Source organism: Raphanus sativus, chromosome 8, assembly GCF_000801105.2.
Source record: "Raphanus sativus cultivar WK10039 chromosome 8, ASM80110v3, whole genome shotgun sequence".
Classification (NCBI taxonomy): Eukaryota; Viridiplantae; Streptophyta; class Magnoliopsida; order Brassicales; family Brassicaceae; genus Raphanus; species Raphanus sativus.
The window spans coordinates 22433378-22446678 of record NC_079518.1 but is presented as its reverse complement, the minus strand read 5'-3'; the positions used below and the strand labels follow the sequence as shown (position 1 = coordinate 22446678).

Here is a 13301-nt window from a genome sequence, read left to right as displayed (position 1 = left end):
AATCTTTTGGGTTTTTCTTGGGGTTTTCGGATCAAACAATAAAAACAAAACAAACTTTTATTTTCTTTTCGATTTATATGAAACAAGAACAACTATAAGCTTATCAATGGTGAAACACAAGAACTAAAGGAAAAATAAATTTTTATGGGTTTTTCTTTATCAAAACTAAACGATCTATCTAAAGAGAAAAGAAACAACCTGATTTAGAGCGTTTAGGCTCTGATACCAAAATGATATAGGCACAAAGAGGGCCTTGCTCAAGCTGGTTGGATAGGGGTGAGGATCAATGAACCGGTTGATAATGAAGAGGAGTGAGATGGAAGGATCTGATGTAGAGGATGGTTTGAATGATGGATCCGGTTGTATTGAGGCTCGCAAAGACACCAATGGAGATGAGAAACACCACTTGGTCGTATAACCAACTTGATGATTCAATGGATGGCAATGGAATAGATGTGGATATGGATCTAAGTTGCTTGTTCGAATAAACAACTCAACAAAGACAAAGAGATGGTTTGATGTGGTGAGGTTTTGATTGATTCACACAACCAAAGGATGGATCGAGGTGTAACCACAAGTTCTATGATGAGGAACTTGATATAACACGATTTGCTCTCAAGAATGCTTCTCACAAACTCTCAAAAGGCTTAGTAGTTGCTAGGGGCAAACTGACTCATATATTTCATAAAGGTTAAAGATACATGACTGCTTATAAGGGACTTATATAGTGTCCAATGCAGTTGTGCCCTTCTAGGGGTCTTGAAGCAAAAACAATACAAAGACTCGATCTAGGACTTAAGAAAGCATAGGCTAAACAATGCCTGACTCAACGAAATGAAATAAAAGAAATAAAATGTCTCAAGACCCTGCAAGATAAACCATAGGATATAATTCATAATGTAAATGGACTTACCTTACTTACTTGATGTGGATGAGATTTGAAAAGAAAGTAGCCGTTGGAGAGGAGCCTCTTTTGATTTTGTCAAGTGATGTCGTTTGAAGGCTTGCTCTTCTCTTCTCAATGCTCACCGTTTCACTTAGGCGTGATGACAAATAAGGAAACCATTCCTTTGTGAGGAAGAATGGACCATATATTATCATCATCCTTTGGACCAACTTGTATAACATAAGCTTCATCTTTATTAGCTTCTCCTCCGGTTATAGTGAATTGATCCATGCGGTTTGTGATGGCTTCTAGCTTGGTGTTGATGTTGCTCTTGATGAGAAGAACTTCTATGGCTTTGTTAAAGCTGGCAGTAACACCTCTAGTTCCTGATCTTGTCCTTGGAGCTTGTCTAAGTGTGGGGATGTTGATGTCTGGTTCTATGTCCTCATCAGGTAGGCAGTTATCATGCACTGTTTCCAGAAGGAACTCCCATGGAGTTGCAGCACATCATTAACCTCAAGGTGATAATAGTACTCAGATTATCTGTTTGAAAATCATGTTACATACTCACATGACTGGTCTAGATGAATAAGATCACGGAACCATCTTTAACACATAGATATGTCTATATAAATATTTGGACTGCCGAATACTAACTCCTACCGATTTGTGGTGTCGATGCAAGGTCTTAAGAAAGCTCAGCAGAGCATACTTGATGATCTCATCAAGCATGGCCCAAGGTATACACAGCCCTCTGTTTCAGGGGTAATGCCACAAGTGGTTCCAACCCACCTGCACTGCGCTGGTAATCACTAATCCGGGTACAACAGCTAGGTTTATAGCAAACAGCGAGGATGTGTTAACCAGGCAGAAGCTCTTGGCAGAGGAGCTGAAACCACTGGCTTTAATAATTTAATTGCTCTTACTGAAGCTGTCAAAGACCTCAAACATGGTATCTCTCTCACTTTTAACAGGACAAACAAGCTTTCTTCAAGACTTTTTTCGCGTGGCTTAAACCAGGTTCATCAGCGACTGATGTAGGAGCTTGAAATCTCCATCTCCTGAGTTTTCAGAGTACATCAAACAGAGAAGATATGATCTCCATGATGTTCAAGCATATGCGAAGGTTTTTTTCTTTTGTCAATGATATGTGTTTCTGTGTGTATCAAAACCCTAAGCTTTAATCCATGTAACAAAAATATTCATTGTATTATGCTAAAGACGCCAGTTTTAAGTTCAAACTTTTATTATCCTTATGTTTCTCTGCATAAATCGTTGGGGAGGTGAGGGCCATAAGGACCACTTACACCGGAAAAAAACCAATCCAGTGGACGCCTCATGGCTCAAGTCTGAACTCATTACTTGCTTTACGTAGATCCCCTCAGCAGTTTGGTTGTTGTCGTCTGACCTTGCGTCTTTACATGACATCTAGCTTACATCTTCAGATTTAGTTAACAGGCCTCCCTGAAGTAGGAAGTCTGTGTGTACTAGGGAAAAGGTTCATTATTACATTTTTTTCATTTAGTATTCTCCCTTATGCCTTGGTAGCTTCTACCTTATATTCTACAGACCTAATATGAATAAGCCGAGAATATGTGTCACATGGTACAATATTAGTCTTTCTATTGATTGACACATATACTCTACCCACTTTCCAAGCATGTGATCTTATAATAAGCTAATGCATGTGATTTTAATGCTTAATTTAGTTTAAAACAGAATCTGTATTTTATTAAAAATTTGCATAACTATAAGAAAACGAGACATCATATTTTGTTCGAGAATAAAAACTAGACATCGCATTTTAGCTATGTTTTAATAAAATATTTTCATAAATTTATAATACTTTTGGTCAGTTTAAAATTTATTAGAAATTAAATTAAATAATGATAAAATCGTACTATGAAAAAATATTGTATTTTTATAAATATATACTAGATGATCTTCCCGTGCCCATTCACATATATAAATATTTTTAAAATAGATATACTATAATAATAGATTGACATTTACTGTTAATTTAAAATTAATTTATAAATTATATGTATCAAGTGAATGGATCAAGTTCATCGTAGCATCGCTTCAAAAGCCTGAATTTTACCCTAGGATCCAACACAGCACCCATTGCAAGAATGACACTATATTGCTCCCAATACTTATCAAACTTTTTCTCATCTTAGAGATCATGTCTCGAATGACACTATCACAAATAGTTCTTTGGACACTTTTTACAATATGCTCTCTCTTGACCATTCTCATCTTTTTCTATAACAAAATAATCCCAAGCAGTTGATCTCTTAGCTCTTTTTGAATGATTAGAACTTACTAGAACAGATTGTGATGCAGCACTCGTAGATGATTGACCACCACTGTTTAGAAGATCTTCTTCATTATTCATCATCTCGTTGACACTTCAAGCAGCAAGTAGAATCTGTAAGTGAACAAACACCACTGTTTCTGCAAGTGGAACAAACAACAAAGCAAGAGAAAATATGTAAAGGAACAAACAACACCAGACTTAATCCGTAAGTGAACAAACACTTATCAAAAGCATTTATCGTTGACATTAAAACACTTACAAGTTTTGTGCTACTGTTTCGCGTCTCCGAGGAAGTCGCGTCTCCAAGGAAGTCGTCCGTGGCTTGCTGTTACCAGAACCCAAATCGATTCCAGAACGTGCTTGCTGTTCCAAATCAGAACCCAGAAAAATTTACTTCAAAATCGATTCCAAATCAGTGACCCATAAGATCAAATTGAAGAATTTGAAGATAGAGATTTACCAAGGGAGATTGGAGAAGAAGACGATGACAGCGTGGAATCACAAGCGAAGGGTGATGATGATGATGATGATGATGATGATTGGGAGAGAGCAGCGAGGGCGGATGGATGGATGGGAGATCGAGAAAGAGAGATTGAGAGATAGAGAGAGAGAGAGAGAGAGAGAGAGAGAGAGAGAGAGAGAGAGAGAGAGAGAGAGAGAGAGAGAGAGAGAGAGAGAGAGAGAGAGAGAGAGAAGTGGAAACCAGGTGAAGGTGGATGGATGGGAGAGAGCAGCGAGGGCGGATGGATGGATGGGAGATCGAAAAAGAGAGAGAGAGAGAGAGAGAGAGAGAGAGAGAGAGAGAGAGAAGTGGAAACCAGGTGAAGGTGGATGGATGAGAGAGAGGAGCGAGGGCGGTGAGAGCAACGACGAATGGAAGGTAACAAAAAGAAAAAATAAAAACGACAAAAAATGGGTTGGATTGGGTAAACCATAAACCCATTTTGATCCAAACCAATATGAATCAACTCACTAAACCCAATAACCCATAAAACCATTTATCCATTAATACCCAAATTAATAACCCATTAGGATTATGGATTGGTTTGGTTTGGGTCAACCCACTGGTTTTTACCCATTTTGACACCTCTATGTATAATTTATATTAATAATATTATATTACTTTAATTAGAAATATGATTTTAGATATGTTATAGTTAGTCGGTTTTGATGTTTTTACAGCCAGTTTAGTTATCATTCGTGTATATTAGATTGCATCTATTTCTATGAATTCAACTAGAGTATTTTTTCTAAATATATTAAAATATTGATTAACTTTCTTATTTGCATTTAGGATGGTTGTTGTCTTAGAAATGTAAATGTATTTTAGTAAGATTATATATAACTTAAGATATATTGTGCTTAGAATAAAAAAAAAAATAAACTAAAGTGTCTGAATCTAAATTACGAAAATCAATATAACGATAGTATTCTGAAGTCTCATGCATATATATAAATTCTACAAAATAACTAAATTGTAACAGTTGGTATATATTTTATTTTCATTTATTAATATGTTTTGAGTCATCCTACGATATATATAGTAAATAAACTATTATTCTATTGTATTTAATTCTATGATTTTAGACATAAGTTGGATTAGTCGAGTAACTCATGTTGTGAGTATATTAAGTTATATATATTCTTTCAAATTTGAACTGATGTATAATTGTTTTTGATTATAAATACGTCAAATAAAATTATTTTTATTTATCGTCTAAATGTGCATGTATTTTCATAATATTTATCAAATTATATGTTGGTTTTTAAAAATGTTAGAAAATAAAGCGATGATCAATATACGTGAGTAACTGAAAAAAAATTAGAAGCACATGAACACATATAGATATTTTAAATAACCTAAAATGAGAATTCAGATTTTCTTGGGTATGTTTTTATTATGGTTATAATAAGTTCCACAAGCATAAAAACATAAAATTAAAAAGCAAATGAAATATTAAAAAAACATAATTTTAATAAGGATAAAATAAATAGGTTTACCTCATTCAAGTATATAATGTTATGCTATTTATAAATATTTTTAAATTATTTGATCAAAATACGTTGATTGTTAAAAATTATTTTTAGCTTTAATATCTCTTTAAAAATAAGTAGTAAAAATTTGTGATTATTTTTGAGAAATCATATTATAGAGTTCTTATTCAGATATATCAAGTATGTATCTTTAACTTCTAATAGCAATTGTTTCGTACCCACTTAAATAAAGTTAACTGTCTTGATTTTTGTCTATTTTAAGTTGTTTTAATATGGACCACATTATAGACTTTATTCTTCCGGATAATTGAAGTTTTTTTACATTATTTATGTTACTTTAAACAACCATTTTACTCTTTTTGTTAGTTACGTGCATTTAGTAACTATCTGCTTTCCTTTATTTGGGGGAAAAATATTACTCTAATCCCATACAAAATTTAAACTTATGATCTAAAAAAATACTCCCTCTGTTTCATTATAAGTGTCATTCTAAGCTTGTACACACAGATTAAGAAATTATTTAATTTTGCATTTTTCCGATATAAAAACATCATTACTGATACAATTCAACCAATAGAAAAATAGAATGGAGAATAAAGTTAATAAATTCTGCATTGAAATGCTAAAACGACACTTATTTTACAACGAAAATTTTTCTCTACAACGACACTTAATATGAAACGGAGGAAGTAACAATTTCAACACTTATCCGCGCGTAGCGCGGAGATCGAATCTAGTTAAAATAAAACAATAGATTCCATCACGTATTTAAAAGTCCAGTTAAAACCATTAGAATACTTCTAATTAGAATTTCCAATGAATTATTCAATCCAATAACACCCTAAAACTTTGGTGGGCCTGATATTAATGGGCCTAAATTAAGGGCCGACCTTTCATGTCTCCTCTTTTTTTTTCCTTCTAAACTTTCATTAATAGAATAAAAACAGAGTACAATCAACTAAACCAACAATAAAACAGAGAGTTAATCAACCCAATACAAATTGGCATCAATCAACAACACAAAACAACCACCTCCTTCCTTTGGAGCTAACATCAATCAACAACCCAAAACCACCACCTCCTTCCTTCGGGGTAACATCAGAGGAACCGACTTTTATCGACAAAGAGCTCAAACAACCAACGAGGATGACCTCTGGCTATATAAGAACGCACTCTTCCCTGTTGAGTAACACTTTGAGCAATGATCGTCGCTCCTCTATTTCCCTCCTTGGATACACTCAAGAGTTGAAACCCTTCCACTTGAGATAATCTCATATTTAATTCATTAGACTGGAACCTCAATGCTGGCCAATGAGACGGTTTCAAGGCCGCCGCGAAGATTTCTTTAAAATCTCCTGCGAACACCATCTTCTTGTAGCGTAAGCTGACCATACTGTCTATCGCCCACAGTATCGTGGTGAGTCTCGCTTCTTCCAAGCTGGTTATGTCTGAGAAAGCCCTTCTGCTGTGGACCAAAACAACACCTCTGTGATTTCTTACTACCCAAGCAACTCCCATAAGCTTAGTTTCCTTGAGCCATTCAAAGGCCACATCGACCAACCTTGCTTAGGAGGAAACCATTTACGAGGCTTTTTGATCGTCCTTACTTGCTTCAGTTCAGTGACCTGCTCGTCCACTTTTTGCGCCAAAATCCATTCTTCAAATTCTTTTCTTGCTTTCATGTGAATCTCCTCTCGCTCCCATCTTTCCCATTAAAGAGAAAGTCATTTCTGCTTTTCCAAATGAGGCAAAGAAGCCAAGGCCAAAACCGCAGGTCTTGCAATTCTCCTATGGCTTCCTTTCTCAGGTTCAGAAGGAAATTGGCGTTGGAAAATAAACTACCTTCTCTAAATCCAAACTCTGGATGCGGGATGCCGGAAAGAGCCCAAGCCTGACGAGCAGGATCACAATCAAATAACACATGATGAACATCTTCACCTTCATTTCCACACAACTGACATCTATCATCTACTTTCATTCCTCTTTTGATGATCAAATCCGCAACAGGCAATGCTTCACTCAGAGCTTTCCATAAGAATATTCTGATCTTAGGAACAGATCTAATTTTCCAAATTTTCTCCTTTATCACATTGAGCGATGGCAAAGCCAAACTGTCTGGATGTGTCTCTTTGATCTTTTGCTCCATTGCGAGAGAATAGGCTGATTTGATTGTCATGTTGCCACTTCTGTTGAAACTCCAAGAGAAGAAATCAGGTTGATTAATTGAAGGTTGCTTCACCCATATTAACTCAACATCAGAGGAACGAAGAGCTCCTTCAAAACATCAATCTTCCATCTTCTTGAGTCCTTATCTATTAGCTCAACCACCATCAAGTTGGCATCAAAAACATTGTTTTTGATCCAAGGAGCTCTCATTCCGGTTTCAGGATCATCAATCCATTTATCAATCCAAACCCTCGTAGATTCACCGTTTCCAACCTGACGTTTGAGGCCTTTTTGTAGAAGATCTCTTCCATGCAAAACACGGCGCCAAGCAAAGGATGGTCTGGCCCCTACTACTGCATCAAGGAAGTTTACGTTGGGGTAGTACCTCCTTTTTAAAAACCTAGCCAGAAGACTATTTGGTTGATGCACCAGTTTCCACGCCTGATTTGCCAATAAAGCTTGATTGAAATTTTCCAAATCCCTGAAACCAATCCCTCCAAGAGCTTTAGGTAAGCACAATTTGTCCCATGAGACCCAGTGTATTTTTTGATGATGAGACTCAGAGCTCCACTAGTAGTTGGTCATTATACTGTACAATTTCTTGATGACAGTCTTCGGAAATTTGAAACAGGACATGGCGAAGACCGGTAGAGCAGAGGCCGTAGTCTTTAGTAGCACTTCCTTTCTTCCTTGAGACAATTTCCTAAGGAACCAGCTGTTAATCCTGCACTGCGCCCTTTCTTTCAAATAGGAGAGCAGTTCCACCTTAGAACCCGAGAAGCACTCAGGTAAACCTAAGTACTTACTCGTCCCTCCTTCGTTAAAGATCTCAAGGATATTCCTTAGTTCAGCTCTTTCCTCCTCTGGAATCATCTTACCGAATGTGATAGACGATTTTTAGTAGTTGATGCACTGACCGGTTGCTTCACCGTAGACAGTTAAAATTCTTTTTAGATTCTTGCATTGTTGAGGAGACGCCTTGCCGATAAACAAACTATCATCCGCAAACAATAAATGATTCACCGATGGTCCTTCTTCTGAGAACTTTAACCCAGTCAATATGTTATTTCTCTCAGCCACCTCCAGTAAGTGTGACAACCCTTCCGTACAGAGCACGAAAAGGAACGAAGACAGAGGATCGCCTTGGCGGATCCCTCGTGTTGGAGCTATTAGACCAAAAGGTTGGTCGCTCATCAAGACAGCAAAGGAGACTGAAGTGATGCACATCATGATCCACTGCGTGACTGTGTCATGAAAGCCCAACGCCTCAAGCAGTTCCTTTACATAGCTACATTCAACTCTATCATACGCTTTTGACATGTCGGTTTTGACCGCCATATATTCTTTGGTCACCGTCGGATTAGTGTTGAGAGCATGAACAGCTTCGTGGGCAATGATTATGTCGTCCTGGATCAGTCTCTCACTGACAAAAGCTGATTGATTCACCGAAACCAGATCCTTTAAGAAAGGCTGCAATCTTCTAACCAGAATTTTTGACACCGTTTTGTAGAGCACTGAACAGAGACTTATTGGTCTCAGGTCGGTCATGTTCTCAGGATCAGGAATCTTCGGGAGCAAGCACAGGTATGTGAAGTTCCAATCTTGTGGCATAATTCCGGTTTCAAAGACCTCTTGAATCTCTGCAGTCACTGAGTCTCCAACAACATCCCAAAACTTTTGGAAAAATAAACATGTCATGCCATCAGATCCCGGTGCACTATCTGAATTGATAGAGAAAATAGCTTCTCTAACTTCCTCCTTTGAGACTTTCTGTATAAGACAGCTATTCATAAGCGGAGTGACCTTTGGGGCCATGCTCTGAAACACTTCTTTGTACGATGGAGGGTTAAAGGAAGTGAAAAGATCAGAGAAGTAGTCTATCGCCACCTGAGCTTTTGCAGCATCAGACCATTGATCATGACCAAGACGATCTTTTAATTTCACCAAATATCTTCTAGCTCTGTTTGCTTTAACTGAGATATGAAAAAACTTAGAGTTCCTATCACCCAATTTCAGCCATCTTCCTCTGCTTTTTTGTCTCCAATAAATTTCTTCTTCTTTGTAGGCCAACATAAGCTCTCTCTTTAAATTGTTGATCACAAAGAGACATGGATACAGTTTAGATTGGAAGAATTCCAGTTTCTCCTGCAGTAAACCGATCTTGTCCTTGGCGTTAAAACGTCTTTGACGTTTCCATTTACTAGCCACTCGTCTGCAAGTCTTTATTCTGAAGGAAACTGAGCGAGTATCAGCCTTGTTACCCCAAGCTTTCTTCATCTCCAAAACAGCATATGGGTGATGAAGTAGCCTCCTGTCAAACCTGAACTGGCCTATGATCAGAACCTCTTTTCTCAAGGAAGGTCTGATTAGAATTGGGGAAGCTTGACATCCACGCTTTGTTACCAAAACATCTGTCTAAGCAACATTGAATGTATTTTTTCCATCTAGTACCGGCCTAAGTGAATCTATTTCCTTTGCTAGCAAGCTCTTCCATCCCACAAACACTTAACATATCAGCAAAGGGTTTAAAGGAGGCAGGCGACCGCTTTGGACCTCCACACTTCTCGTCATTATTGAGGATCTCATTAAAATCCCCAACAATACACCAGGGCTCTGATCTTTGAACTCCTAATCTGCTCAAACGTTCCCACACAATGCTCTTCCCATCATGAGCCGGCTCTCCATACACACAAGATAAGAAAAAGGAAGAGTCACCAAGACTCACAAAACAGTCTACAATGTTTTTATCCGAACTTTTAATACAAAGTTTCACATTTTTTTTCCACAAAATAGCCAAGCCACCACTGTATCCAACTGGATTAACAGTGTGAACTTGCTCATAACCCAACCAAGCTTGAAGGTCTACTACAATATTCCTACATTTTTTTTTGTTTCCATTAAAAATAAAATCTCCGGGAAGTGGTATTGACACAGTTCCCGCAGTCTTTGAATTGTCAAGCCTTGGGCCGCCCCAAGCCTTGGCAATTCCAGCTCAATATGCTCATTGGGGAGAGGGCAGTCCCCCATTTGGGACCACCTTTAGGCATACGTCCTTGCTTGTTGTTGCAACTTCCTTCTCCTCCGGTGAACACTTCTTTTTCTTGCTTCCTACCACCATCTTTCCATCACGCTTCTCTTCAAAAGGAACCAGTTGTGTACTTTTGTTTCCTTGCTGATTGGCACGTCTCACAGATTTTGGAGGTCTCTTCCTCGCACTGTTCCTCTTGTTAACAATCCCGGAAGAACAAGGAGCAAAGTTACTTGCCTTGAACACCGTTGGAGAGTTAGGTGAGTAGGAAGCAGTAGTCTCTGCACTGTCTTCTGCTCCACACAATAGTAGAGCTTCTGGAACAGAACGCCTAGACAGACTGGAGTGCGCTTTAAAAGAGGCCGCCATGAGTTTATTTGGAGCGCTTTGGATACTTCTTGCTCTAACATCTTTGCTGTTGTCATTGTATTCAAACACAAGACCCTTTCCTTTGTCCATTTCAGTAGTGAAGCGTGGAGCCTCCTCCATCCAAAGAGCCAAACATTGAGATGATGAGTCGTTCTCTGCACTTTACAGACCGCTTAATTTTGTCCACTTTGACCTCATAAGATTCTCCTGTATCAGCCAGCAGGAACCTTCTCATCTTATCCATTATTTCATTGGCTATTTTCAAGCGCCCAGTAGCTGGATCAATGCCCACTTGCTCTTCCTCCAGAACCCCAAACAGAGCATCCCCTGGAATCAAGATTTTCTTTTGTTTCTCCAACTCAGCAGAAACTCTTTCTCTGCGTGACTTAGCTTCATCTTGTCTCTTCCTTATCGACAAAGGACAAAGGTCCTTCTCGTGGTTGAGACGCTGGCAAGTGAAGCATCTCTTTTGAACTCTTTCATAGCTGTAACGAATCACCACTTCTTTTCCTTTTACTTCAATGACCTTCGAAGTGCGTAGCGGGTTCGCAACATTGAATTTTACCAAAACCCTAATGAAGTCTTGGGTAACAGGTTTAGTAGGGTCAAATGCCACAAGCACTTTCTTCCCCACCAAGTCACCCAAAGCCGTTAATGCCGCTGTCGTGTAACAGCTTACTGGAATGTCTCGGATTTGTACCCAAATGGGAACGTATTGGAGATAATCCGCCGGAGGGTTTTCAACCCAACGTTCAAGTACAATGACCCATTCCTCAAATGTATGCACTCCTCTGTCCAAAACATCGACGAGGTCATGTTCATTTTTGAAAATGAACTGAAACTTCTCCTGAGAAAGCGCAATCCCCCTCACCTTCCCTTCTTTTAGCCATTTCCTTGGCATCTTCCTGATGAGATTCACCATCTTCTGCCTCGCAGGGTTGAGAAGTCTCCTCCTTCGTTTACAAAATTTGCAATTCACCATTTGTAATTTATTATAACTAGGGTTAATCTGTGGTACGCGCAGAGCTATTTTAATTTTATAATGATAATATTACGATAAATATTTAAAGTAATTTTTTATTTTTTATATTGTATATCTAATTATTATTTATTTTACTATACATTTTTCAGATAAATATTTGATGTATTTTTTGTATTTCTTATACCATATATATTTATTATTTATTTTTTCTTATATTGTATATTTACTTATCTAATATAATATTATGATAGATGTTTAGTTTATATTTTATTTCTTATATTGTATATTTATTATTATTTATTTTACTATACATTTGTTCGTATAGATGTTTAAATTAGTTTTTCCATCTTTATATTGTATATTTAATTATTCTATACTTTTTTATTTTGTATATTTACTTTATATCAAATGAAAATATACTTATTCTAAATATATTGCTTTATATCAAATGATAATATTACGATATATGATTAATGTAGTACTTCTATTTTTATATTGGATATTTACTTATTATTATATTTTCCTATATTGTATGTATAGTTATAAAAATATTTGGAAGCAATAAAAATAAAAAAATATATTTTCAGATAGATGTTTAATTTAGTTTTTTCATTTCGTATATTATGTATTTACTTATTATTTATTTGTCTTATATTATATATTTAATTATTCTAATTTGTTTATATCAAATGGTAATATTATGATAAATGTATAATGTAATATTTTTATTTATTATATTGTATATTTATTTATTATTTATACCAAAACAATTTCAGATAGATGTTTAATGTATTTTTCTATTTCTTATATTGTATATTTATTTATTATTAATTTTAATATTATGATAGATGTTTAATGTAATGTTTTTAAAATTATAAATTATTTACTGCACCATATGAAGTAAAAAAACTTTAAATTATTTTTAACAGATAAATATAAATTTTATTTATTTTTATTAATATTATAAATTTTCCTTTTCTTATCAATATTTTAATATAAATTTGATTTAACTGAACATTAAAATTAAAATAAAAACAATTTTGTTTATTTTGAATTGTATTTAAGAATGTGCATGTATATATTTAAATTATAATCTTAGGTAGATTTTCTATCTATTTATCTTAAAGCTTTGACAACAATCAAAGCTATCATACTTATAAGCCAAGTTACAGTTATAAAGAAGTGAGTAAAAAGTTTATGGAGATGTTAGGAATGGATCCTCAAATAACGAAGATAAGAGAAATTTGGAATAGGGTAATGGAGAAAATTATTTCATTACATCAAAATTCTATAGATACAAAGTCATCTCTTCTGAAATCCGTAATCGTAGCAATTAAGTAGTCAACCAAATAGGGAAACAAAACACCTTATATATGTAGTAAAATAACATAGAATACACACATCACTTAGATTATATGTATATACTAGGTGATTTTCACGTGCTCATGCACGGGTATAAATATTTATAAAATAAGTATACAATAATAATTGATTGCTATATACTTTAATATTAAATTAATTTCTAATTTTTATGCATAATTTATATTAATAATAT

The 13301-nt window shown here is 35.8% G+C and overlaps 1 protein-coding gene and 1 long non-coding RNA gene across 2 annotated transcripts; both read right to left on the bottom strand.

Moving 5' to 3' along the window:
- Positions 1-3109: 3109 nt before the first annotated feature.
- On the bottom strand, positions 3110-4000 carry LOC130498596 (uncharacterized). Its single transcript, XR_008937489.1, has 3 exons — positions 3667-4000; positions 3466-3569; positions 3110-3343 (listed from the first exon to the last, which is right to left on the bottom strand). It is a non-coding gene; the product is annotated as an uncharacterized LOC130498596 (long non-coding RNA).
- A 6855-nt stretch (positions 4001-10855) lies between these two features.
- LOC108833963 (uncharacterized protein At4g02000-like) lies at positions 10856-11746 on the bottom strand. Its single transcript, XM_018607343.2, has one exon. The coding sequence runs from the start codon at positions 11744-11746 to the stop codon at positions 10856-10858; it is 891 nt and encodes a 296-aa protein (XP_018462845.2).
- Positions 11747-13301: the final 1555 nt, after the last annotated feature.

Coding starts and splice junctions, on each gene's coding strand:
- LOC108833963 (XM_018607343.2), bottom strand. CDS start 11,746: ATGGTGAATTGCAAATTTTGTAAACGAAGGAGGAGACTTCTCAACCCT.